Source organism: Orcinus orca, chromosome 16 (genome assembly GCF_937001465.1).
Source record: "Orcinus orca chromosome 16, mOrcOrc1.1, whole genome shotgun sequence".
NCBI classification, from domain to species: Eukaryota; Metazoa; Chordata; class Mammalia; order Artiodactyla; family Delphinidae; genus Orcinus; species Orcinus orca.
Genome location: NC_064574.1, coordinates 31,109,618 through 31,137,595, shown reverse-complemented (window position 1 = coordinate 31,137,595; position 27,978 = coordinate 31,109,618). Strand labels below are relative to the sequence as shown.

Sequence of the window (27,978 nt, the reverse complement as noted above, 5' to 3'; positions counted from 1 at the left end):
AAAAGTTGCTTAACTGTTAAAGGCACAGAATTAACCTGCCCAATAAGTCTGTAGAACCTTGAAACATGTTTTTCAATACATTCACACAAGCTAAATGCACACCAGAGTTAATGCACATTAAGATGATCTCCAAGGCCTCACTGATAAAATTGTGATTAGATTATAATACATAGTATCAATAGCTTGCCTTACATTTAGCTAGTTCAACAGGACACAAAACCACAGCCCGTTGAACACAGAACAGCTCTCCTCCCCTGAAGTGGCTCCACAAAGTGATGCTGAATTTCAAAAATACACAGCAAGTTGAACAAAGCTATACTGAAGAGCAACTTAAATACAGAGAATTCTCACCGACATGGACATGGTCCACTTTTTTTTTTTTAATATGTATCTTTCCTTACTGGTTATTAAGATTTATCTTGATGACTTAGAAAAATACATTTGTCCTTTCTCGCTTTGATTCAGGTAGTACACAATCATAAAACTGAGTAAGTCTCTTAAAAAAACAAGTCCACAAATCCCATTGTGGAAGGTTCCAGGAACCCCTCCCCAGGTAACAATCAGGGGATCTTCAATAGCTCAAGGAGTGCTCCAACAGCTCCAAAATAACCCTGAAAAAAAAAAAAAGAAAAAGAAAGAAAAAAATAAGAGCAATTCTCCTTTGACTTATTTAAATTACCATAAATATGATTACTAGCATTAAAGCCAACACAGCCCTTAATTCCTGACACCCATTTCCTGACTCCCATTTTGCTGAGCCCAAGGCCAGCCTGGGAGCAGAGAAGCTCTGCAGAGCTCCCAGGCAGCGGGGGAAGGACACTCTGGCACATCAGACCAGAGCCCACAATTGGGGCTCCGCAAGTTATGAGGCCCAGAGCAGCCCAGTTACCCCTGGTAAAGGACGGTACCTGGGCCGTCTCCTGCAGAATGAGGCGGTGAGAAGCAACAGGGGGGCCTGGAGCATTTCCAGACAACTCTGGAATGAAGGGAAGATGAGACATGAAGTGCAATGAAGGAGAAGCGGGGACAGGTCACAGAGGGCGAGGGCTAGCTGGGCTGAGGGTGGAAAGATGGGGGTGGGATGGGTTCAAGACTCGCCTGAAGAAGCGGATGAGGGTGGCAGACATGTTGATGTCCCTCCCATACATCTGGTCACACCACCCCTGAGAGAACAAGGACACAGGAGCAAGAGATGTGGAGAGCAAGGAAGAGGGTTCCATACAGGATGTGCAAAGCTGAGGTGCCCCAGGCAGCCAAGCAGCTACACCCAGAAAGTCACCGGATGTCTGGATTTGGAGCGGGGCAGCAGTCAGGGCAGTACTGGCAGAGGTGAGCAGCAGAGAATTGGACAACAGAACCTTCAGGCAACATGTAGAGAAGGGTGAGGACAGAGGAGCAACATCTGAAGAACAGAAGCAACTGAGGGGAAGGCAGAGGCATGAGACAGAGAAGCAGCAGCTGAAGACATTACAGGACCATCTCCTGAAGTAAGTAATCAAGGCCAAATACAACCAAGACATGACAACCCAAACAAGAAACCTAAACAAGGATTAAATATAAAAGAAAATGAGGCAAAACCCATACTGGCAGAAATCAGCAGGAATCAGAGAATAATCGTACAACGATACAGAATCCATCAAGGTCTCCAAAGGATGCAATCAGATAGTAAAGTACTGTAAGAAAGAAAGAAGTGACTGAAAAAGGAATATGGGAAGATCCTGGAAGACCTGCTATGGATTAGAAGAACATATGAGGGACTTCCCTGGTGGCACAGTGGTTAAGAATCTGCCTGCCAATGCAGGGGACACGGGTTCGAGTCCTGGTCCGGAAGATCCCACATGCTGCGGAGCAACTAAGCCAGTGCGCTACAACTACTGAACCTGCACTCTAGAGCCCGTGCTCCGCAACAAGAGAAGCCACCAAAATAAGAAGCCCACGCACTATAACGAAGACCCAACTCAGCCATAAATAAATATTTTTTTTAAAAAAAAAGAACATATGAGAAGTCTCTGAAATATAAATAACTAAGGTTTAGTCTATTTTCCAAGAAAAGCTTCTCCAAAGAACATGTGGCCACACAACAGAGAGGCCTGCCCTTTCACTCTTTTTTGGCTTTAAAAATAAGCAGCCACGGGGACTTCCCCAGTGGTCCAGTGGTTAAGCATCTGCCTTCCGATACAGGGAACACAGGTTCAATCCCTGGTCAGGGAACTAAGATCCCACATGCCGCAGGGCAACTAAGCCCGTGCGCCACAACTACAGAGCCCATGCACTCGCCCGCACACCTCAACTAGAAAAGCCTGCGCACTGCAACAAACAGCCCGCATGCCAAAAAGAAAGATACCGCATGCCACAACGAAGATCCCGTTTGCCGCAACTAAGACCTGACGCAGCCAAGTAAATAAATATTAAAAATAATAAAAAATAAATAAGTAAGCAGCCACATGAATGTATTATGAGAGAAAGTCAGAAACTGTAGAAGGGACACAACTGAGCAAGACTCAGCCACACTCAGAAACCCACAATTACAGCCAGAGGACAGAATTCAAGGGTGTTCACTTTATTTATTTTATTTTATTTTTTTAATTTTTTTGGCCGCAGCACGCAGGAACTTAGTTCCCTGACCAGGGATGGAACCTACGCCCCCTGCAGTGGAAGCACACCGCTTTAACTGCTGGACCGCCAAGGAAGTCCCAAGGGTGTTCACTTTGTAACAGTTAGCTTTACATATAAAGTGGTTTTCTCTATCTGTGTTTTATTTTACAACAAAAGAAGAAGGGATAAAGTTAACCATTATAGTGAGTTCCACTGAAGACCCAAAAGCTACTATCTAGTAAAAGACAGAGGTTGTTACAAGCCAAGAAGTGTAAGATGAGAACAGTAAACAATGAAAGAGAAAGGCTTGAGAAGAATCTATACAAAGCTTTCACAACAGTAGACACACTGACTTCAGTGTGCAGACAGGAGAATATTTCATGACTCAGAGAACCTAAAATAATCAGAGTTCCAGAAGTACAGAGATCGACATTAGAGCCAGAGGCACGAATGTAAATGGAAAACACAGAGACAAACAGAGCCAACAGGCTAACCAGAGAGGAAGTCAAAATGGGAAAAACAAAACATAAAGGGTTCATGTCGTAATTATTATGATATGAAGACGTAAGTTAAAAAAAAAAAGTTAACCTAAGAAACCTCCACATTCTGCCTTGAAAAAGGTTCAAAAGAGGTAGAAACTCAGCAGGAGGCAAGTTATACTAAGATACAGCATTAAACAGGATTTATTTTTATTCTAATATTAAGCAAAATAAAACAGGTCAAAGATCACAAAAAGCAAGATGCATATAAAAGTTATAAGAAACTGATAATTCAGTACTGATTTACTAATATAATAAGATTAGAGGTAAAAAGAAAGTTAGATAACTTAAACTTTAAGCTTTTTGATATGGGGAATTATGCACTTTGGGTTTTAACTATGAACTTAAGCAACTTAAAAGGAAAAACTTAAAGCAACCTTAAAAGAAAAAACAGCCTCTTCATATTACTTCAAATCCTACTTTGATTTCTGTCAATTCATAGAAACACTGTTAAAGTAAATAGGCAAATACAATTCTGAAAAATGTTCATAATAACACTATCTACAATCCACTTTAACACTTTAAAGAGTCCAACTGCCCCACAACCAAGGGGAGGAAAGAGAAAGTCCCTTCCATAGCTCTGGTTCTGTTCCTCAAACTGAAAAACAGAAAGGCACTTTCCAAAATAGGATTATCAGGTTGAGCAATTCAGTTATTCTTTTCCACATAGCCTGTCTATGTGTTATGTTCTTATGATAGTGTGGCTCTAATCCTGGAATGCTTTTTACTGATCTAGTTGTTTTTAGAACATACATCTTAAATAACTGGTAAACTGGCACATGAACTACATCAATACATAAACACTGACATCAAAAAATGAAAAAAGAACTCAGAGTAAGTGCATTTACAAAGTAAGTGCAAATTGCAATGGGGAAAATATAAAGGACGGTTCAGAAAAGAATATGGCATCTGTAATATAGCTGGCTGTTTATCAAGACTTTCTTCTTTAAAACTGAAGCTCAAAATTAAATTAACCAAATATCTACCTTACATTAAATCAGGTAAGAAACAGCTTTTGAACATGACCAAAGTTAAACCATATTATACAAGTACAGAAACAAATAAGTACTACTTCAAATTCCAGCGCAGCATGAACTGCATGCCCTTTATGAAGGTAACATGTCACAGGAAGTAAGTCTGCTTACCTCATGTTCCGAAAAAAGTGCTTTCAACTGTCCCTTGGACCAATAATCCAAAGCATATGCCAAAAGCCGCATGGCGATCGTATTAATTCTCAAGAAATTTCCAACAAATACCACCTGGTTAATGTTCTGAGCACATCAAAAAAAAAGGCAATTAGTTTTCATCTTAATTTCTGTTCTCTCATAAAAGCTACCCCAAAGAGAGTACCATGTACATAGTTTTTAGCAGCAAGTTGACTGCTGATCAAAAAAAAGTATTTACATTTAATCCAGTTGATCCAGGGCTACTTAAATTTGACCCCCAGACAACTCTAAACCCACTTCAAAGTATGGCAGAAAATGTCACAGGAGAATACAGATTAGGAAAAGCATTTGAATTAAATATGACAAACAATAACTACAATTAAATAAAAAGTTTTATACAGATAAGTAAAAAATATTAAGACCCAATTCAAAGAAGAAAAGTAACACAAATAGGCAAATTATACAAGAAATATCACAGACAAAAAAATTCAACCTCACTAAGTGAGCAAAAAAAGTAAAATTTTAGATCCATTAAAAGTTAGCAAAGAACTCCAGATGTTGGCAGCTTCCTTCCTTGGATGTCTGAGTGACCCAAGATCTTACATCCTGCGGAGAAGGAAGAATTCGAACATCAGCAGAAGGAGCTGGAAAAAAATCTGCAACTCCATCATTACCAAGCTGTACCAGAGAGTGCAGGAGGCACACACCAGGAGGAATGCCTGGGGGCCGAGCTCCTCCATCTGGTGGTGCCTCCTCCGCACCCACCACTGAAGAGGTTGATTAAGCCAACCCAGTATAGATTTAGCATTGTTTCACAAAAAACACTGAAGGACCCAAATGTGTAGCAAATTCCAAGGCAGTTTTAAAGCTGAGCTGCTATAGTAAACAACTGGGCATTCTTGATACTTGAACAGTGAATATGTATACAGGGAAAGGAAATAACATTGCACTTTATAAGCACTGTATTTTAAGTGGAAAATGCAATGTCTTAAATAAAACTGTATTTTAAATTGGCACCATAAAAAAAAGTTAGCAAAACAAACAACTAACTGAAATTCTACCCCCAATATTAGTCAAGTTGTGGTAAAACCAATCCATTCATTCATTGCTAAAAACGATCTAAATTGGTGCAGCCCTTGTGCAAAGCATCTTGGCAATACCTATCACAATTCATAAGTATGATATTCTTTAGATGAGAAATCTCACTCCTGAATAAGTCTCTTATCAAGAATAAATCCATCCAAGGAACAGCTTCATGCTTAAAAATGCTTTACTGCGGGCTTCCCTGGTGGCGCAGTGGTTGAGAGTTTGCCTGCCAATGCAGGGGACACGGGTTGGGGACACGGGTTCGTGCCCCGGTGCGGGAAGATCCCATATGCCACGGAGCGGCTGGGCCCGTGAGCCATGGCCGCTGAGCCTTGCGCGTCTGGAGCCTGTGCTCTGCAACGGGAGAGGCCACAACAGTGAGGGGCCCACGTACCGCAAAAAAAAAAAAAAAAAAAAGCTTTACTGCAGAGCTATCATTGGCAAGCAACCAAATGCCCAGTTCTATGTGAATGACTTATGACATAAAAAGTAATCAAATATACAACCATGCAATTTATAATATTTAAGTAAAAAACATAGAATGGTATGTACACCAACTAAAATATCTTAAAATACATAAGCACAGGACTTAAAGGAACATGCAACAAAGAAAACAGAAGTGTTAAAATATTCAAATAAAGAATTCTTAATTTCTTCATACTGATACAGTATTTTTAACTAAAAATGAGACAATCCTTTTGTACCTCTTGAGGTTTCCTTTTTAAATCACATGCTTATATTATCTATTTAAAAGAATAATTTTAAACAAAAGTGTATAAATAGGGATAAGCTATAAAGCTGCACCAACTGGATCCCCAAGGGAAGGTCATTCTTAGTTCTTTCATAGCCCTGTACAATGCTGCTTGACCTGAATGCTACAAGGCAGCACTGTAAAGAAGCTGAAAGCACAAAGACAGCTCTGCTGCAGTGGAGGGGGAGCAGGGTGGGCATTCCTCGGCCCACTCAGTCTTCTCCCAGCTTCAGTGCCTTCCTCTGGATTCATTCCCAGGGACTCTAGAGCTCAACAGTGGGCGTGGCGTCTAGATTCAGCATGGCCATCCATCACCACCACCCAACAGTCCCCATCATCTGCAATACTGGCTACCTTCCCTACCTTCCTCTACTTTTCCTCTACTTCTAGATAGTAGCAGTGTTTATCTTGAGTAAGGACAAAAAAATGTGTTAAGACTAATCTACAGGTGAAATGTTTTAACTTTGCCAATGAAACAAACTCCACCACTTACGACTACATTTAGGCACTGTTCAGAGAAAACAGACGTATACAAGGCGGGGCCCACATAGTAAGTTCTGTATTTTCCTCAGAGCAACTAAAAAAATCCATGTCCCCTTACTTCATTAAGGGCACACATTCTTGCTATTGAGCCAATGTTGTTGGTGATGGTGATCAAAGTCGCTCTGGCAAGGTCCTCTTTACTCACAGCTTCTCGCTTCTCCTTGCTCATCATGTTTCCAAAGCTATGATGGGAAAAAAATATCTCACTGCTAAACCAAAGGCAACACAGCTCAATAGAACTTAATGTTACTTTACTAAGACAAAAGTAACTTTCAGGGCACCACTGTTCAAATATTCAAACATTTTATTACAAAATAACAGAGCATCTGCTCAAATAGAAATGCAACTTCAAGAACTCAAGCATTCTTTTTTTTTAAAATAATATGACAAAGAATTTTAGTTTAGTTTAGTTTTTAGTTTTTTCCTCAAATATTTTTTTTAATGAACTTTTATTTTATTTTATTTTATTTTATTTTTGGTCACGCTGCATGGCTTGTGGGATCTTAGTTCCCTGGCCAGGGATCAAACCCATGGCCCCTGCAGTGGAAGCTCGGACTCCTAACCACTGGACTGCCAGGGAATTCCCACACCCCAAGCATTCTGAATGAGCAAATGGCTTTCCCTGTGGTTTCCACTGAAATCTAGCTTTGACGCCACGTATCTGCATATTCAAATCCATAGAAGGCACCATGCTCCTTCTGCAACCAGGCTAAATTTCAGGAAGATGTCTCAATTAGCAATTCGCCCCCAACTGCACAGCTGTTCCACTCAGCTAAATGGTCACATTCACATCTGGTAAACTGCTTTATCTGACAGCTGAGTCCTTGAGTAAACTATTTAAGAGTTTCAGATTTCCCTAGAAGATCAGGTATTTCAAAGTACCTGACCAGCAGAATTGATATCTAAATAACTATGACCTGATCACAAACCCAACCAATCAGAAAAGGAACTGATTATCATTGAGCAGATGCTACAAACACAGAAAATTAAATCTACAGCATTTACAAAGTACCTAAAATTAGTAAACAAACATGTATATGAGTGCCTTTTCTATTATTAAAAACCATGTGCCCCAATACACAAAGAAGCAACTGTATTTCTAAACAATCCAAAAATGAAATTAAGAAAACAATTCCATTTATAATAGCATCAAAGAGACTAAAATGCTTAGGAATATATTTAACAAGAGAATAACACTTGTACACTGAAAACTACAAAACATTGGTAAATGACAGCAATGATCTAAATGGAAAGACATTCTATCTTCTTGGGTCAGAAGACCTGATAGTGTTAGGATGGCAATACTTTCCAAAGTGACCTAACAGACTCAACACAATCCCTGTCAAAATCCCAGTTGCCTTTTAGTGCAGATTATCAACAAGCTGATCCTAAAATTCACATGGAATGTCAAGGGACCCAGGTTAGCCAAAATAATCTTGAAAAAGAAGATTAAGTTGAAGGACTCACTCTTCTCAGTCTCAAAACTTAGTACTACAAAGCTACAGTAATCAAAGCAGTGTGGTACTGGCATAAGGATAGAAATACAGATCAATGCAATAGAAATGAGAGTCCAAAAATAAACCCATACATTTATGGTCAAGTGATTTTCAACAAAGGGGCTGAGAGAATTCAATGGGGAAATAATAGTCTATCCAACAAATGGTGCTGGGACAACTATATATCCTATATAGCCACATGCAAAAGAATGAATCTGAACCTCTACCTCACACCACACACAAAAATGAACTCAAAATGGATCATAGACCTAAATGTAAGAGCTAAAACTATAAAATGCTTAGAAAAAAATACAGAAGGCAGTCTTCATGATCTTAGGTTAGGCAATGATTTCTTATACATGACATCAAAAGCACAAGTGATGAGAGAGAAGATAGATAAGAATGAGTTCATCAAAATTTAAAACTTCTATGCTGCAAAGGCCACCATCAAGAAGTGAAAAGACAACCAACAGACTGGGAGAAAATATTTCCAAATTATATACTTGATAAAGGACCTGTATCCAAAATATATAAGAATTCTTACAATTCAATAATAAAAAGACAAAGAATCCAACTAAAAAATGAGCAAAGACTTGAACAGACATTTCTCCAAAGAAAATAAAGAGCCAATAAGTATATTAAAAGATGTTCAACACCATCAGTCATCAGGGAAGTGCAAATCAAAATGAGAGATCCCCTTACACCTATTAAGGCAATTAAAACCCGAAAGACAGACAATAACAAGTATTGGCAAGGATGTAGAGAAATTTAAACTCTCATATACTGCTGGTGAAACTGTAAAATGGTACAGCCACTTTGGACAACAGTTTGACAGTTCCTCAAAAGATTAAACACTGAGTTACCATATGACCCAGCAATTCCACTCCTAGGTATATACCCAAGAGAATTAAAAATATATGTCCACACAAAGACTTGTACATGAATGTTTATAGCCCCATTATTCATAATAAACCAAAGAGTTGAAGCAACCCAAAAGATAATCAACGGATAAATGGATAAATACAACATTGTATATCCATACAAAGAATATTATTCTGTAGTAAAAAGGAACAAAGTACTGATTCATGCCACTACATGGATGAACCTTGAAAATACTATGCTGAGTGAAAGAACCCAGTCACAAAAATCACATATTGTATGATGCCATAGAGAGACAGAAAATAGACTAGTGTTTACTAGGGACTGTGGGTGGGGGAATGGAGAGTGACAGCTAACAGATACAAAGTTTCTTTCTGGAATGATTAAAATGTTTCAAAATTGTATTATGAAGATGGCTGCAGAATTCTATAAATATACTAGAAACTACTAAATTGCACACTTTAAACAGGTGACTTCATAGTATGTAAAGCTATTTAAAGGGTAAAAGATATACCCAATACTTAATATTTTATTCCTGTATTTTTTTTTAATTGGGGTATAAATGATTTAAAATGCTATGTTAGTTTCAGGTGTACAGCAAAGTGAATCTGTTATACAAATAAATATAGCCACTCTTTTTTAGATTCTTTTCCCATATAGGCCATTACAGAGTATTGAATAGAGTTCCCTGTGCTATACAGTAGGTCCTTATTAGTCATCTGTTTTATATATAGTAGTGTGTATGTGTCAATCCCAATCTTCCAATTCTTCCTCCCCCATCCCTTACCCCTCCGTAACCATAAGTTTATTTTCTACATCTGTAACTCTATTTTGGTTTTGTAGATAAGTTCATTTGTAGCCTTTTTTAAGATTCCATATATAAAGTGATATCACATGGTATTTGTCCTCCTCTGTCTGACTTACTTCACTCAGTATAAGAATCTCTAGGTCTATCCACCCATGTTGCTGCAAATGGCATTATTTTGTTCTTCTTTATGGCTGATAATATTCCACTGTATTACCTTGTATTTCTTAGAGCACACACGTCCCTTTCCCTTACCTTGAAGCCACAGCCCAGCCTGGCAGTCCAAACCTCTCGTAGTCCCCTCCATAAATGTCTCGTACTAGTTTATCCACTTTGGTGCTATCTCCACGTGATGCCATTTCAAGAGCTTCTTCAAATGTGGTACAGCCAGTAAGAAGACAGCAAAGACCAAAAAAAGTTCCTCCTCCAAGACTGTGATTAAAAACAAACATAGTATTATAACATTTTTCAAAATAAGAATAGGCAGGTAGTATTTATGAATCCAAAACCATATTCATGTATCAACCCACTCTTGCCCCATCCCAATCATACAGATGCCACTAAGTAGGAAACAAGTCTGTGAAAAGATAAAAATAAAGTGTCTAATGGACACCTTGAAGATACCATATTCACATAAGCCAAGCAAACAAAGCAGCAAAACACAGGGCCCGCTTCTTTACCCATGTCCCCAATGCAGTCTGGGCACCTGCTGAATACTAGGAGCCTCAGGTGCAGATCAGCCCACCAGGGCCATGGTGGCACCTCTTCCCTTTCTCTCTCCAAGTGCAAGCCCCGAGTCATCCTCATCCAAGCATCTTGTCACCCTGGGTCATCAGCCCCCCTTACCCGACTAGAACTCCTCCATGAATGTGTTTTCTCTCCCAAAATTACTCCTCTCATTCTTTAACTGACACCTGTTCAAAAACTTGTTTATCCCAATCCCCAGCTCCTGTTTTTCCTCAAGTGATCGCTGATCCTTAAACCAAAAGGTATTCATTCTCATCTGCCACCTAATCCTCCCTTTTCAGACTACCCTCCCCCAAACATTTTTCTACTGCTCAGTACCTCAACTTCTAGATCTCACGACATCCCCTGGCCATGCGTATGTGTGGATACATGTAAAATCTAAACTAGTTCAAAGCTGGGATCTTGCCTTGCCTTCTCCTTATAAATGCTACCTAGTAGCTTTGGTTACTTTATGGTATATGCATATCATAACACTATCTGAGGGCAGGGACCTTGGGCTCAATGAGTCTGCTGATGAGATGTTTTATGAAACTATGGTAGTGAAATCTTCAGCAATAGAGATTAAAGAAAAGTAGATCATGAAATCAGAATTTCCACAGAGAAACAATATTTGCTTGCACAATCCCAGAGAAACATATCTTTCACATAATTTTAACAGGTTCTTGAAGATGTTCTTACATGCAGTACCTGAAAACTCAGTTTTAACCCATTATGATATCAAGAATAAACAATGACCTTTATATAAAAGACATACCTGGTACCTGTGACCCGCTTATAATTATCTTTGGAATATACTGCTAAGATGCTAACTCCAGAGCCAATGTTCACCAGGAGCAGAGGGTATGGATTTCTCAAATCAAATGGTAACTTCTGACATTTTTCGGAATCAGCAGGGTTTTCAAAGTAATAGCACTGTGACCGTCCATTGAATCCAACTGAGTCAATGTATAAAATTCCTTTTATTAAGCAATCTAGTTCATCAAGTTTGCAAAGCTGAAGATCACCTATCTGTAATGAAATAAAAATGTATTCAGATTTTTTAACAAGCCAAGCAGAAATAAAAACTCTGTTTAATAAGGCATTCCCCTCTACATAAGACAAACCATAAAAGTGCTCATGGATGTGTACTATTTGTGCTTGCTTTACAAAACAGATCTGGAGACAACAAACATAGGGATGGACTGACAAGACAGAATTCTGCTCCCACAGACCCAATACATTCAAACCACCGCAGCAGCTGGAGAAATGTGCCAAAACCCAAGCAGAAAACAAGATGTCTGCTTACGGGGACCATGAGGCAGGAGCACAGCTGAAGGCACAGCCCCATCAGAAAGCAGACTCTAAGAAGTCTAAATGATGCAAGGAGCTGGAAACACATGGCAGGAGCCACAAGGAATCCAACATCTACCTTCCAAAGACCATCTTCAAGGCTATAGAGCAGTATCAAAGTAGGCCACACTTTATTATTAATAATCTGCAGCCAAAGGACTGAAAGTATCCAATTAGAAAGTAAAATACTTCACTATTTAAACTGATTACAGCCTCAAGGGATGTGGGGAGTTTAGCAGAATCAAAATTTAAAACATTGTTATCAACTTAATTTCATTTAAATAATTAATAAAGGGATAATTAAATTATTATTCATATTACAGAACATTGTATAGCAATTAAGAATGAAGAGGATCTTTATACAAACATACATATATATCAATATATATACTTTTTTTTTTTTTTGGCCACGCCGCAAAGCATGCAGGATGTTACTTCCCCGACCAGGGATCGAACCCGTGCCCCCTACAGTGGGAGTGCAGTCTTCACCACTGGACCGCCAGGGAAGTCCCGAGAATGAAGAGGATCTTTATTCAATTAAGAATTGAAGTGGGAAGAACTCCAAGACATGTTTTTAGCCAAAAAAAAAAACAAAACAAGCTGAGAAATATTTTATACAACATGATCCAATTTGCCTTACTTTAAAACCATATTTATATGCACGTGTATGTGCCATACACAGTCATGCACAGAAAAACTAAAAAGATACATGAACTTTTAACTGTGGTAACTTTGCAGAGATGATATAAAACAACTTTCACTTTTTACTCTATGAACTTCTAACCCATTTGAATGCTACCAGCATTATCTACCTACTCAATATATGTGACAAATACAAAGATGCCTCAAACCCCTAAAGCACCTATTTCTGTTTAAAACCAAGTTTAGCCCTGCAAGTCCTCTCCCTTTAATTCAACTCTCATTTGATTACATTATACTCAATTTACTTTGATCCAAAGGAGATGGAAGTTAATAGGTAACTTCATCTTAATCCTTAAGTAATCCCTAATTACAAATATTAAATTACTCCTCTGAGGAAACCCAAGCCCTTGAAAACGTTCATCACTGTCATTTTATCTGCCCATGCCCTCCCTGCCACAATGAATTCAATTCTGATTTCCTGACACTTGAATCTCAAGTGCCAGCATTTTCATGTCAAAGCAAAATCATTTTACACTGGTAGCCTACTGGAATAAAAGTAGTTTTCTGCCATTGTATGTCAAACCAATACCTCCTTTTATCTTTCCCATAATTCATGTTACCTGAAGTACCCTGCTGTGCTATTAATCCTAATGAATCCCAGCCTAATTGACAGTCAGATGACCAAATACGTAAGTTATTTCACTAACTCAAGTTACTCATAATGTATGTGTTGCACCCACAAGCAAACTCAATACAATGTGAGGAAATCTGATTCACATTAAAAAAGAAACAGGGTAAACTCCATATTTTTAAAAATACTTCACTGTGGTTTATTAGATAATAGTTACTCCAGATGCACAAACAGGATTTGTTAGGCATTTCATTTTCCCACAGTTTTCAAGGACAGCGCTGGTGCATACAGATGAGAAATCCCAACAGCCTAAGAGCCAATCCCTAAAGTCTAAAATCTACTCTGCACCTCTCCTTGGATTAGCACACAGCACACAACCTCCGGTAACAGCCCAAATGGTATTCAAACATGTTCCAAAGGCATCTCTACAGGGTCCCAGAAACCGAGAGGTTTTCTCCTCTACCTATCAGTTATAATCCAGAGTCCACTGTGACCGCAAAGGAGGGGGACCTCCTCTCCTCCTACTTTCCCGTTTACTCACAGGTAGGAAAGAAACCACTGTAAACCAACAACCAAGGAAAATTCAAGCAAAGAATGCAAAACCAGTTTTAAAATTCATGTCAATTCTATATTATGGTTATGGTCAGTTATGGGAGAAAGAAGATAGAGGACAAAGAAAGACAAAGTCACAAATCATACAATGACACGCAAGGCTGGGGGCAGGGAGAAAATGAAAAACAACATAGGCAAAGGCAGAATCTCTGTAATAACATTCTCATTGGTGGCATTAAAAACATGGTCACTGAAGATATTTTAAATCTACACTGCACTCTGAAGGTCAGAGCCTTGACCAATTCGCCTATCAATTCTCCCATCTACCCCCACATCCACCCTCAAATGACCTAGCCTCAAGGCCTTACACACAGTGTTCACTGAATGAAAACAAAATCAAGGGCCCACTGGCACTCCACCTACTATCCAGACTCCTGTTAACAAGTGTGCAGCTCAGGACACATCAAAAGGCATTTGGGGAGAGCAGACTCTGCTGTCAACCATCTCTGACTAACCCTGAGGCCTGAAAAACACTGCTTTGGACCAGAGTTCCTCATATTTCTAAATAGTAAAATTGCCAAGAAACAAATAAGGAGGATAAGAAAAATTATGTGGTAGATAACGTTGGAAACAATTTTATAACATGAAATGACATTAATTTTTTAAATTATTTTTCAATCACATTGTTCAAGACAATGATATTGTTCCTCACTGGTAGTTCCTTCCTGTGCTTATTACAGCTTTACTATTTTTTCATACTAAAAGAACAACAAAATGCTATGCTGTTAGTGCTTCTGATTCTCATCAACTCATCTGAATTGGGCAAAAAGTAAACTATACAACAACCTCTAGATGGCAACTCCTATCACTAATTGATATTTAATCTTAACTTGACTCAAGAAAATTCAAGTTCCATTAGAGATGGAAATGATTCCACCACTTGCTATTGGTATTATTTTTAACAATCAGATTACCATAAATTGTATATAAGCTAAAAAATGCATACTGTGAGAAAATCCTGCTCAAATTTGTACGCTCCACCTCCAGTGGCACAAAAGACAGTGTGGAGACTCGAGAAGTTTTTATCTCTGCCCATTTGAATAAAAGCAGGCATGTCATGAGTGGGAAAGCGTATAAAGTGCAGATTGCCTTTGCGTCCACACAGAGTCAGATCCTTCAGCTCCAGGTGCACGTCCCGAATACCCGTGGACCCATAAGCCACATTGGAGGTCAGGTACTTTCGAATGCTTTTAAGACTTTCCACTTCTTCCTCTTCTTCTTCAGCAGTGATGTCTTTGGGTTCAAAATAAACCAGCTTGACCAGGGTCCCACCAATATCCAAGCCAAACCAAGGAAAAACTAAATGGGGAAGGAAAAAAAAGTCAGAACAGCTTTTTTTCTGAAAACTAAATTTACACTTATTAGATTAACAATTTATTTCATACCTTGAGGTTTCCAAGAACTATATACACAAAAAGGGTTTTGGGAGAAGAAATATGATTCTGTCTAATCTGGAAACAAATCTTAAAAAAAGAATTACAAAGATCAAGAAGAAAAATATTACAACGTTAAGCCAACACAATCCTCTTAGACAAGCCCAAACTGCACTGAGAAATATTAAAAAACAGCAAAATGACTACTCATTAACCTCAACTCTGAAAAAAAAGATTGAGAATGAAAATCTTCATCCTTGCCCTTGCCTTACAGAAATGTTGAGACTTTTCAGAGCTTTGGTTTAGTACTCAAACTAGGGCTAGAGGAAATTCCCAACCCTATGTAACATATAAGCTCCAGTGGTCAATTTCTCTCAAACCCTGGTATCAACCAATCCATCAGGTTTCAATGGCCATCAGTGGAACAGGTGTTTCAAAGTTAATACCCATTCCCCAAAAATCCATCCCAAAAAATCCATCCCAGGACTTCCCTGGCAGTCCAGTGGTTAAGACTCCTGCGCTTCCAATGCAGGGGACGCAGATTTGATCCCTGGTAGGGGAACTAGGATCCCGCATACTATGCGGAGGAGCTAAAAAAAGAAAAAAAATCCATCCCAAAAAATGGCTTAAGGAGACTGGATCAAGATAAACTGCATTAGCCATACATGCCTTCTCCTCCCACCTTAAATCCTAGAAATGACTAAAGATATAAACTTACTGATTTTCTAAAATAATTCTGAGAAACAAGAAGTGATACCATCAGCAGAATGAAGTTGATAGAGGCAATAACTGTCCAGAACCCTGAAAAGAGAAATGCTATAAAAATTGGGAGCAGCTATGAAGGTGCGGGGAGCAGATGGGTGCTCCATCCAAGCTGTCGATGGGGTAGCTGCCATGGGGAAACAGAAGCAGGCTCTGGTGCAGTCATAGTGATATGGTGGGGAAATACACTTGGCACAACTGGACAGGCCAGACACTCCCCTCCCCCTCCTCCAAAGAGGCAAAGTCTTCACTGGGCACAGGCACTTGAGCCCAAGTATCAGTACACATCCACGTAGCTGCTGTTACCCAGAAGTGGGGAGCCCCCACATCTGGCCGTATTTCCCATCTCTCCCCTACAATCCATCCTGACAGACTGGTAAACAGACACTGCACCCACTGACAGGAGAATAGCAATCCTTAAACCAGAGATGATCACTTTATAAACCAGAATCACCAAAAGGGAAAAATCAACACCACAAAACCAAGAAGTTAACATCTAAGGAAAGAGTTGCAGGAACAAAGAGGAGGCTTTAAAAGAATCATAAATATCCTCCAAGGTAAAATGAGATTTCATCCATGTAAAATGAATAAGCTATTGTAAATCAACTATACTTCAATAAAAAAATTAATTTTAAAAATGAATAAGCTACCATAAAGAAAAATTAGAAATTAAGAAATGATTGCCAGCTGTGGTTGTGGCTGTTAAGAATCTACACATGTGACAAAATTGTATAGAACTAAATACACACATACAAGAGTTTATGTAAAACTGGTTAAATCTAAACAAGGTCTGTGAACTGTTATCAATGTTAATTTCCTAGTTGGGGGTTGTGGGACAAGCTTTCAAAACCAAAAAGAGCGGGGCAGGGGGTGGGGAGCAGGGGGGGGGGAACACACCAATATACTTAACATAGGTGATTCTCAAAAACAGGCTGAGTGAAAAAAGCTTGGCACAAAAGGCTACATACTATATGAGTCCATTATATGAAACTCTAGAAAATGCAAGCTAATCATTTCTGTATCTGATAGCAGATCACTGGCTGGGGGAGTGAGAGAGGGAAGGACTATACAGGGGCAGGAGAAAACTTTCTGTAATAACCCAAATCTTAATTGTTGGGGGCAAGAGGGGAGCTTCATGGGTGTATATATCTGTCAAAATGTATGGAACTATACACTTTAAATGGATATATTTTATTGTATGTAAATTGTATCCAATAAAGACACTTTTATAATAGAAAAAAAGGAGAAATATTTATTTCCAAAATAAAGCTCCACAGATACATTTAATAACAAAATGGGCACAGAAAAAACAAATGGAAAACAAAACTAAGAAACTCTCCCAAAATGCCTCTTGAGTATGAAAGAAAGCTAGATATATAGAACACAGAACCAGAAAGTCCGACATCTGTGTTATATGAGTTCTAGAAATTTTCTGGGGGAGATAGGGGAAGACAGGAATAATTGGCTGCTTGAAATAAAATTAATAAGTGTAGAAAGGGGAGATGTATAGTCACATCCTATTGAAATTTCAGGAAATCCCTGAAAACTCCCAAAGGAAAAAAGTGAATTCCTACAAAGATACATAAATCACATAAAGGTAAAATTAGACTTTTCATCAGTAACACAGATGCTAGAAGACAATAGCGCACTGGCAAAGTTATGAGGAAAACAATTTGAAACTCGTATCCAGCCAAATCAGCTTTCAAATGGGAGTGCAAGAGAAAGACATTTCTACACATGAAAGAGCTCAACATTTACTATTCAAAGACCTTCTCTGAAATAATTAGTAGATGCACTCCAATATAATTTTTTAAAGCACCCAAGAAGATATAAGCTATATAAACAATGATAAGCACAGGAAGCAATACACGCTGACTTTTAGGAAAATAAGCAATCTGCAACTAAAATACTTACATGATTTCAACATAGGAAGTCGAAGAGGGAAGAGAAAGGAGAGGGAAGTCAAAGCAAGCAGCAGCTCTGTCTCGTTGGGGAACGGAAGATAAAGATTCTGATTATTTCTAAACAAGAATAAAGAAGTGATGGTTTAAATGCGTTAAAAATTTACAGGTTGGGGTTCCCTGGTGGCGCGGTAGTTAAGAATCCACCTGCCAATGCAGGGGACACGGGTTCGAGCCCTGGTCCAGGAAGATCCCACATGCTGCGGAGCAACTAAGCCCGTTTGCCACAACTACTGAGCCTGTGGTCTAGAGCCCGCGAGCCACAACTACTGAGCCCGTGTGCCACAACTACTGAAGCCCACGTGCCTAGAGCACATGCTGTGCAACAAAAGAAGTCACCACAATGAGAAGGCCGCACACCACAATGAAGAGTAGCCCCCGCTCGCTGCCACTAGAGAAAGCCCGTGCAGCTACAAAGACCCAGCACAGCCAAAAATAAATTTAAATAAATAAATTAAAAAAAAAAATTTACAGGCAACTCCAAAAAAAGAGAAAATGAACATATGACCTTCAAACAACTAGGGGGAAAAAATCAGTTCAAAAACAAAGAGGAGGGCTTCCCTGGTGGCGCAGTGGTTGAGAGTCCGCCTGCCGATGCAGGGGACACGGGTTCGTGCCCCAGTCTGGGAAGATCCCACATGCCGCGGAGCGGCTGGGCCAGTGAGCCATGGCTGCTAAGCCTGCGCGTCCGGAGCCTGCGCTCCGCAACGGGAGAGGCCACAGGAGTGACAGGCCCGCGTACTGGAAAACAGAAAAACAAAAACAAAGAGGAAAAAAAGTATAGTAAATACAAAACAAAAAATGACAGGAATGAATGCAAACATATCAGTAATCACAGACACGTCAAATTTTTCTTCCAGACTGAAGAGAAAATTCAGCTATATGCTTATATAAAAAGATACATCTAAAACAAGATAATACAAGTAGACTGAAGGTAAATAAACGGTAAAACACCCACAATAGAGTCCCATCATAAAGAGGAGTTGGATTCTTTAAGATGAAAACAGCATTCAGTCAAAAATGAATAAATCAAAATCTTAAGCACCTCACTGGAAACTGACAAAACGGTTGACTTACATTTAGGAAACATGATATAGTAAAAGTCAAGCCTTATGTTTCAAAACCAATACTGCATTTATCAAGGGCTCACATTATAAGAGGTGCCCCTCCAAACAGTGATCTACCATCCCTAAGCTCGATCACAATTACTGGGTTGGCCAAAAAGTTCATTCAGGTTTCTGTAACATCTTACAAAAACCCGAACAAACTTTTTGGCCAAACCAATATATATTCACTGACTAAATCGGTGAGTAGTCACTGTCACCATGCTTTGCCACATTTATATAGTTGAATTTGGGTAAGCAAAACAAATGCCTGGACAATGTTACTCCACTTTATTAAGCAAATGTTAACAGAAAGCAAATACAATACTAGCAGACTGAAAAGAATTCAAACAAACAAAAAGCATTATAAGAGGACAAAAAAATTATGTCATGTGCATATAAAACTATAATTGATATGATCCTGATATATGCTTCAAAAAATATTAAAAACAAGGAGAAACTGACAAATCTACAAATCAGCAGAACCTCAAATTCCAAAGAACAAAACCAAACCACATTCACTTTCCACAATACCTCAAAATAAGAAATTAATCCAACAGACACAAGGAAATAAGTCTATCCACCTGGAAATCTTCAAACTCATTTCTATTAACTCCGAAACTGAAGATGAGATCAAAACAATTTATTTTTTAATGAATGACAATGAGAACACTATATAGCAAAAGGAATAGGATGTCTACCCAAGGTGGGACTCAAAGGGAAACTTCTAGCCTTAAATGTTTATCAAATGTATTCAAAAAGAAGGAAGCCTGAATAAAAGGGAACGTCACATACAATTTGAAATGCTAGAAAAATAAAGCAGACCCAAAATAAGCAGAAGGAAGTTATTAAAGATGAAAGCAAGATGTAAATGAAATTAGAAAAACATCATCATGAACAAAGCCAAAAGCTGATCAGTAAAATCAAGCTTTGAAAAAGCCATTAAAACAGACAAATTTCTGGTAAGTGTATCTAAGAAAAAGAAAGATGTAACTTTTCTCAAAAAAAAAAGATCAAAGAAGATGAAGGTACACGACCAGAAACTACAAATAAGCCAAATTACAACTTTGTAACAGTGAATTTAAAATGTACACTAAACAGAGGATTAGCTAGAAAATAAAAAAGTGGCTCAAAATGAGGTAAAAAACACAAATCAAAAGCACTGAAAATTTTTAAAAAGAGGTCAAAGACCTACAACCCAAACAACAACAAAAAAGCACCAGGCCCTAATGGTTTCCAGGCAAACCATTAAGAGCTTCTAGGGCACAAAAAAATCTAGAAAGATTCCCAAGTCATGCTAATTTCATATCAAAAGTAGAAAAGAAGTGTCTCACAAAACAAATGCAAAAATATTAAATTATTAAACAACAGAATCCAGTTGTGCAATAAAAATAATACACCATGGCCAACAGGGATTCTTTGGAATGCAAGGATGGTTTTCACATTAAAATTCCAATTAAGGAGGTTTGCTTACATTAGTTCACTGAAGGAGAAAAACCATGATTATCTCAATACACTCCAAAAAATAAAAATTAAGAGAATTAAGCCAACAAAATTAAAAAATCTTTTTTAATAACTGGACACACCAAAAAAGAATACAAATACCAATAGCTTTTCCTATGTTATAAGCAAAATCCAGCAAGAAAATGACGTGAAAAAAAAGTCATGCATAACAAAAACCATAAAATATTTATAAATAAATCTAATACTAAATATCCATGATTGCTATTAAAATGGTGTACTGAAAGACATAATAGTGGGAAGATATATCATGTTCCAGGAAGGAAAACTAAATACTATTAAAGTGTCAATTCTCCCCCAAATTAATCTAACAATGTCAATGCAATTCTAAAAAGAACACTGTGGCTGACTCCCCAACAGCTATTCCACCTCAGTCAGAAAGAGAGCCCTGATTTTTTTTTTTTTTTTTTTAAACACCAACAGAAACTCCATTTCCAGTGATGAGGGACTAACTCAACCTGGCGTGAGTCATGAAGTCTGGCCCCGACTGGAAGAATAAAAAGTTTCTTCACTAATGAAATCAACAGTGCTGGATATAACTGAAGTAAGGAGATTCAATTCCTATTTTCCTACTAACAGCGCCATTCTTTTAACCATCAACTTTAAGATGATGCCAACCTTGTGGAGAGCAAAGAAGAGACACAGCACTCTACCAACAAATATATCTAATCAACAGGATTGGAATCTGAAGTTTTGGACATATCTAAGACCAATGGAAGACTGTAATGCTTAAAACAAATTAAGCCTTACTCCCCTTTCCATAGATTAAAAAGTTGAAACATTAGTTTATGGCTATTATGTTTTAAATGTGCATCTATTAACAGCCAAGCACTTTACTGCACGAGTTTATTTAATGTTTACAATAACCATGCACGGTAATCACCCCACTTTACAGATTAAGAAACTGAAGTGCAGGGACTTCCCTGGTGGTCCAGGGACTAAGGCTCCGCATTCCCAATGCCGGGGGCCCAGGTTCGATCCCTGGTCAGGGAATTAGATCCCACATGCCGCAACTAAGAGTTTGCATGCCGCAACTAAAGATCCCACAAGCCACAACTAAAAAAAAAAAGATCCCGCATGCCACAACTAAGACCTGGCACAGCCAAATAAATATTTTAAAAAAAAAAAAGAATGAAAGAGGGCTTCCCTGGTGGCGCAGTGGTTGAGAGTCCGCCTGCCGATGCAGGGGACACGGGTTCGTGCCCCGGTCTGGGAAGATCCCACATGCCGCGGAGCGGCTGGACCCGTGAGCCATGGCCGCTAAGCCTGCACGTCTGGAGCCTGTGCTCCGCAACGGGAGAGGCCACAACAGTGAGAGGCCCGCATACCGCAAAAAGAAAAAAAAAAAGAATTAAAGAAAAAGAAACTTAAGTGCAAAAGAGCCCAAGGTCACAGTCAAGAAAAGGCAGAAGTGGGACTCAAACTCAGATTTCCTAAGTCCTTTTAAAAGTATCTTTTGGGCTTCCCTGGTGGCGCAGTGGTTGAGAGTCCGCCTGCTGATGCAGGGGACACGGGTTCGTGCCCCGGTCCAGGAAGATCCCACATGCCGCGGAGCGGCTGGGCCAGTGAGCCATGGCTGCTAAGCCTGCGCGTCCGGAGCCTGTGCTCTGCAACGGGAGAGGCCACAACAGTGAGAGGCCCGCGTACCGCAAAAAAAATAAAATAAATAAAAATAAAAGTATCTTAATCAGTATCTATACAAACTTAACAGCACAAAACACATATTCTTGGGTTAAATTTTCTTTTAAGTAAAAGTAGTTTAATAAAATTTACATACCTTAAATAAAGAGGACCAACAATATATAAGGAAAAATAAGGAGCCTAAGGCTGAAAGAGTAAATAGCCTTATTATATCCTTTAGTAGCTTCTGGATTTTTTCGTTAATCAAACATTTACATATCCAAGATCTGAGAGATAATGAAAGACACGGGAGGTCCATTAGATGCATGCTCTCTGATAATATCTCAGGCCATACAATTCTGTTATTTCTAAACATTCAGCCTATCAAAGGGGGTTTAGATTCCTATCAATAACTGATAGACTGCCCCATATACTATGACATGATGACTACTAGAATAAGCCTTCCAATTCTTATTCAAAATACTATGTGTGGCACTTCCCTGGTGGCGCAGTGTTAAGAATCCGCCCACCAATACAGGGGACACAGGTTCGAACCCTGGTCCGGGAAGCCCACATGCCGCGGAGCAACTAAGCCTGTGCACCACAACTACTGAGCCTGCGCTCTTACCCCGCGTGCCACAACTACTGAAGCCCGTGCTCAGCAACAAAAGAAACCACCGCAATGAGAAGCCCGTGCACCACAACGAAGAGTAGCCGCCGCTCGCCGCAACTAGAGAAAGCCTGCGCACAGCAACAAAGACCCAATGCAGCCAAAAATAAATTAAAAAAAAAAAAAAAAACCACTATGTGTTTCTGGCAGGAAAAGTCATGGAAAGTCAAGGAACTTTTGCTATGCCCTCACATTCCTATCTCACTAATAGAAGGCCTATTTTATCACTTCTGATTAGTGAGTCTTTCCATTAATTTTCACAGATATTTTAGTCTGTTTTCAGCCTTCAGCATATTTCCTGATATATTTCCTCTAAGGTACTCCACCTAGACAATGTACACTTGACTTAGGACACATTTCTAGAAAGAATTTAAACTTTCCCTCACAGATTTATGTAAAATCATCAATAGCACACTGTCTCATAATAGGTCTCAACAACTGAAATGCTTTCCAATGAGAAATATATGGTTTATAAAAGTGTACTCAATTTTCCAACATTATGAATATCTTTACACCAGACCACATGTGGTTAAAATACTGCAAACTCAAATCCCTAGACTGGTCTAGGCAGCGATCTTTGGCCTCATATTAAAAGACAGACCTCGGGACTTCCCTGGTGGTCCAGTGGTTAAGACTCTGAGCTCCCAGTGCAGAGGGTCCGGGCTCAATCCCTGCTCAGGGAACTAGATCCCACGTGCCACAACTAAAAAGTCCGCATGCCGCAACTAAAAAGATCCTGCTCGCACGTGACACCAAAGATCCCGCGTGCTGCAACTAAGAAAGACCCAGTGCAGCCAAATAAATAAATAAATACTTTTTCAAAGACGGACCTCAATAAATATTCCCAAAATAGTTTAACTCAGGGACCAGATACTTATAAAATACTACCTACTATAAAACCAGCAGACTCAATAATAAATTTTACATCCAAGAAATATAAAGAGGGCTTCCCTGGTGGCGCAGTGGTTAAGGATCCGCCTGCCAATGCAGGGGACACAGGTGTGAGCCCTGGTCCTGGAAGATCCCACATGCCGCGGAGCAACTAAGCCCATGCGCTACAACTACTGAGCCCACGTGCTGCAACTACTGAAGCCTGCACGCCTAATGCCCATGTTCCGCAACAAGAGAAGCCACCACAGTGAGAATCCCACGCACCGCAACGGAAGAGTAGCCCCCACTCGCCGCAACTAGAGAAAGCCTGCGCACAGCAACAAAGACTGAACACAGCCATAAATAAATAAATAAAATTTATTTTTTAAGAAAAGAAATATAAACATACAAAACTTAATACGCTACTAAAAACTGCAAGATAGCTTTCACTTTCAGAAAGCAAACTTTAAGCCATTATAAAGGGTTTTCATATCCTAGTCCACCTTGCTGACAAAAATTGAAAAAGAATATTAACTGAGAAAGAACAGTGCCTGAAGATAAAGATACCACAAATTATGAACCTGAAAAGCGCTCCCAAGGTTATAAATTTAAGCCCAAGGAACCTCACTGCTCTTTTAAATAACCAGACAAAATAGCTATTCTGCTATATGACTGCCTGATAAGGTATTCTCAAACAACCTACAGGCTATTATCTTGGTCCTTATCTCTCCTTTTAACATGTGTTTAAGCAAAATATTTTTAATACCATACATCCCCCTTGCTAATGGTCTCCTCAGATATACAGAGGGCAGTGATGCCAACACTCAACAGTCATACTATCTAAATGCACAATTCATACGTGAGCCCCTAAAATAACATACTTAATTTTACAAGCTGCATAATATTATTTTTAGGTTATGCTTAATGCTTTATATTCATTATTCATCAAAGAAGAGGAGCCGTGTTTACTTTTATTTCATTTAGGTTTAAAGTTGATAAAACAATAGGTTAAAAAGCACCCTCTCCTATTCTGTCCCTCAAAAATGGGCTACAAAGCAATAGAAATCTAACTTTTTTCTTGAGCTCCCAGTGGGCGGCCCTTCCTAATTCCCTAACAGAAGATGAAACACTGCACCTGATAAAAGGCAACCTCCCAGCACCAGTTCCATTCTGGCAACACTGATGCTGCCCCAAATACCAAGGAAAAGCTAACCATTTTCTAGATTAGTATTATCAAGCTACAAACAAAAGCTTTATTTTCTAGACTAATGGAGGTTAAGGAAATTCCATGATTGGCATGAGTCCAAAATCAGCATGTCCCCAAGCTTTCCCTGGAGTGCTAAAATATGCTTGGGAGTCACTTTCAAAGATCCAGCTCATCCCCCGGCACTGCCATGAAGCACTGTGATCCCAGAGTTCCCACACCTCCTGCACATCTGGGGCCCTAGATTAAAATGTATGTTCTCTTGTTACATGTTACATGCATGTAATGTTCTCTTGTTACGTTTGTAAAAACTGTACATTTTACTGTATGTAATAATGCCTCAATAAAATTTTAAAAATCAAAACACATTTTTAGACCCCTCTGCAGATCTGAGGGTTTTCTTTTTTTAAGCTTCTGAGTGATTCCATGTGAGAACCACTACTCTGAACTACATCACATGTACCTTCCAAGATGTGGAAAGTCAAGAAACACCGGGTCTGAAGTCAGACACCTAGAATCAAAACACAGTTCCATTACTAACTCACTATATGCCCTTGGAGAAAGAGAAAATTTCACTGAGCCTGTTGCCTAATCTGGAAGCTGGGTATAACAAACACCCACCTCAGAGGATAACTGCAAGACTTAAATGTTTATGAAGTATTTGGCACAGTGTCTAACATGAACACGTAAGCATCATCGTTACCATCATTTTAAACCAATCTTTATTTGGTATTTCTCTCAGACCTATGAGACATACTCCAGCTAATCTAAAACTTTTGAAGAACTTCTTAGACACACATGCCTAACCTCATCCCTAATGACTATGATGTGTTAAGTCTGAGGTGGGGACAGGTTTGGGAATCACACTGCTCTAGGGAACATGTGTGGCAGAACATGACTATAATCAGGGCCCACAATTCCTAAGATAAACTGAACAGCTCCTTCTAGTTTCCGATGACAACTAGTCTCCTACCTTAAGATAAGTAGTGTAATGATATCAGAATGAGGTTTTCTAACAAAAGAAAGGTGGCACCAACTCAACTCTCCTAATAAAAAATACAAAGATTAAATCTTTATTGAATTCCCTCAAAGTTAAGACCAAAGTATATTCTTTGGTCAATACACAATCAATACACTGTCTCTCCAACAGGTATACCCCTGGACAGTACAGAAAGAACAAATGGAAAGAAAACAATACCTTATTTATTTCTTTAGTTCTCATTATCTAAGAGATAGCTTTTCATGACTTTTATAAGGACTAATGAGTTTATTAAAGCTCTTAGAAGAGTACATGAAAAAAAAATTTTAAGAGTGCCTGACTGGTGGCAAACACCGAAATTACAATACTCAGAATCCTCATGGCCAGTGGTCACAAAGAGCTGGCTACATGGCTGTGATTCTTTTTGCTGAATCTCTGGAATTTACATCCATCTCTAATGAGGCAGTACAAAACCACGAAGGAACTAATGTTTTGCATTGCTTAAAAATCAAGTGCTTCTCAAAACAGGAACTAGGCTCTAAAAACGGTATACGTTGAGAGCAGATCATCTCTTTTCCAATTCTCTTTCAAGAACATAGGAAAAGACAAAAGAATTAAAACTCTCAAACTTTTCACAGCAAAATAGGGGTGTTTTTAATATTTAATCATCCAAATCATATAAAACTAAAGCAACTGGGTTGTTGGGCTGACGTCCAAGACTATCCAATAAAGACCTCACACCCGGGGGGGTGGGGGTGGGGGGTTGTGATGAATTGGGCGATTGGGATTGACATGTATACACTGATGTGTATAAAACTGATGACCAATAAGGACCTGCTGTATAAAAAAATAAAGTAAAAAATAATAATAATTTTTAAAAACACGACCTCACACTCATCCTGCCACTTTCTCACTCCCATAATCTACATTTAAAACAAGCTGATTTCCTGAAATAGGAATCTGGCAACGACAAGAAAAAATATATATAGCCACATGTAAAATGTTATTATATCGTAAAACTCATATTAGAGTATCAAGACAGTGGATACTTTCAAGAGTTGCAATGGCTGTTTGAAGGAGGACCCAAACTGAAGACCTGTAAAGAGAAGAAAATATCTGGACTAGATCACAATGCAGAAAATAAAACCTGATAATAAAACCGATTCTCTGGGAAGAGCATGTGCAACCGCCAAGGCGAGAAGTCGTTTTCCCTCAAAAGAGAAAGGCTTAATGCCCAGAGTGCTACAGTACTGAATCGTGAGTACCAGCAAAAAGATGGAAAGAAAATAGAGGCGATAATCTGGGTGAGACAAGACCCGAATTCTCATGGGAAGAAAAGCAGACAAAGCTTAGTATACACAACACGGAATCCAGTTTTAGGCTTGCAGCAACTCAACCATTTTCCTTGAGCCCAAAATCTCCAGGTAAAAAGGATGTAACGTCTTGCAGCTCTCTGGAAATCCACGGAAAACAAACACTGGGGATTCAAACGACTTGAGGGGGGAGGGGAGGTGGTGAAAATGGGTCAAAAGAAGTCTTCCCGAGGAAAAAAATAATGCGATTCTCGGCCGAAGAATGCACAAGGAACTAAGAACCGGGAGGGAGAAAAGGTCCTGGGTACGGACGCTACACTCGGACAACCGAGAAGCAGACGCGCGAGGCCGGATGGGGCCGAACACGCAGCCTCCGGCGTTGGGGGACCCGAGGCCTCCAACCAGATGTCAGCCCAGCACCAACCTGGGACCACCGAGCGGGGGCACTGTCTCCGCGCGGGAAAAACGGCGACCCGGCCGGAAGGGGGCAGGGCGAAACGCGAGGGCGCCCCGCCGGGCACTTACGCGGCCGCTTCTTCCTGAGGCTTTCGACGCGCTGACGGGAGGCCGACGTAGCGCCGCTGTAAGAGCCGGGCCGGTCCCGCCTTACGCCCTCCGCCGAAGCCGAGGCCCCGACGGCGGGAGCCGACGCGCTGTTCGCCCGGCGCCGCAGTGGCTCCCGCCGCCGCCCATCGGGGCCGCCGGGCGCCGGCTCCCGGACCGACGAGGCGGAGACCCCCCAGTGGCGCTCCATGGGCGCGCCGAGCCGGCCCGCTCCCAT

At 39.7% G+C, this 27,978-nt stretch overlaps 1 protein-coding gene across 4 annotated transcripts; it reads right to left on the bottom strand.

The window, feature by feature from the left end:
• Nucleotides 1–292: 292 nt before the first annotated feature.
• On the bottom strand, nt 293–27,978 carry PANK2 (pantothenate kinase 2). 4 transcript variants are annotated; one of them, XM_049699489.1, is made up of 9 exons: nt 27,723–27,978; nt 14,768–15,120; nt 11,362–11,615; nt 10,116–10,292; nt 6,739–6,862; nt 4,280–4,405; nt 1,099–1,163; nt 909–976; nt 293–611 (listed from the first exon to the last, which is right to left on the bottom strand). In XM_049699489.1, exons 1-9 carry the CDS (start codon nt 27,976–27,978, stop codon nt 580–582), a joined length of 1,455 nt encoding a protein of 484 aa, XP_049555446.1. In that variant the 3' UTR covers nt 293–579. The 4 variants fall into 4 exon arrangements, with proteins under 4 accessions (XP_049555446.1, XP_033271597.1, XP_033271599.1 ...); XM_033415706.2 differs by lacking the exon at nt 909–976; XM_033415708.2 differs by lacking the exons at nt 909–976; nt 1,099–1,163.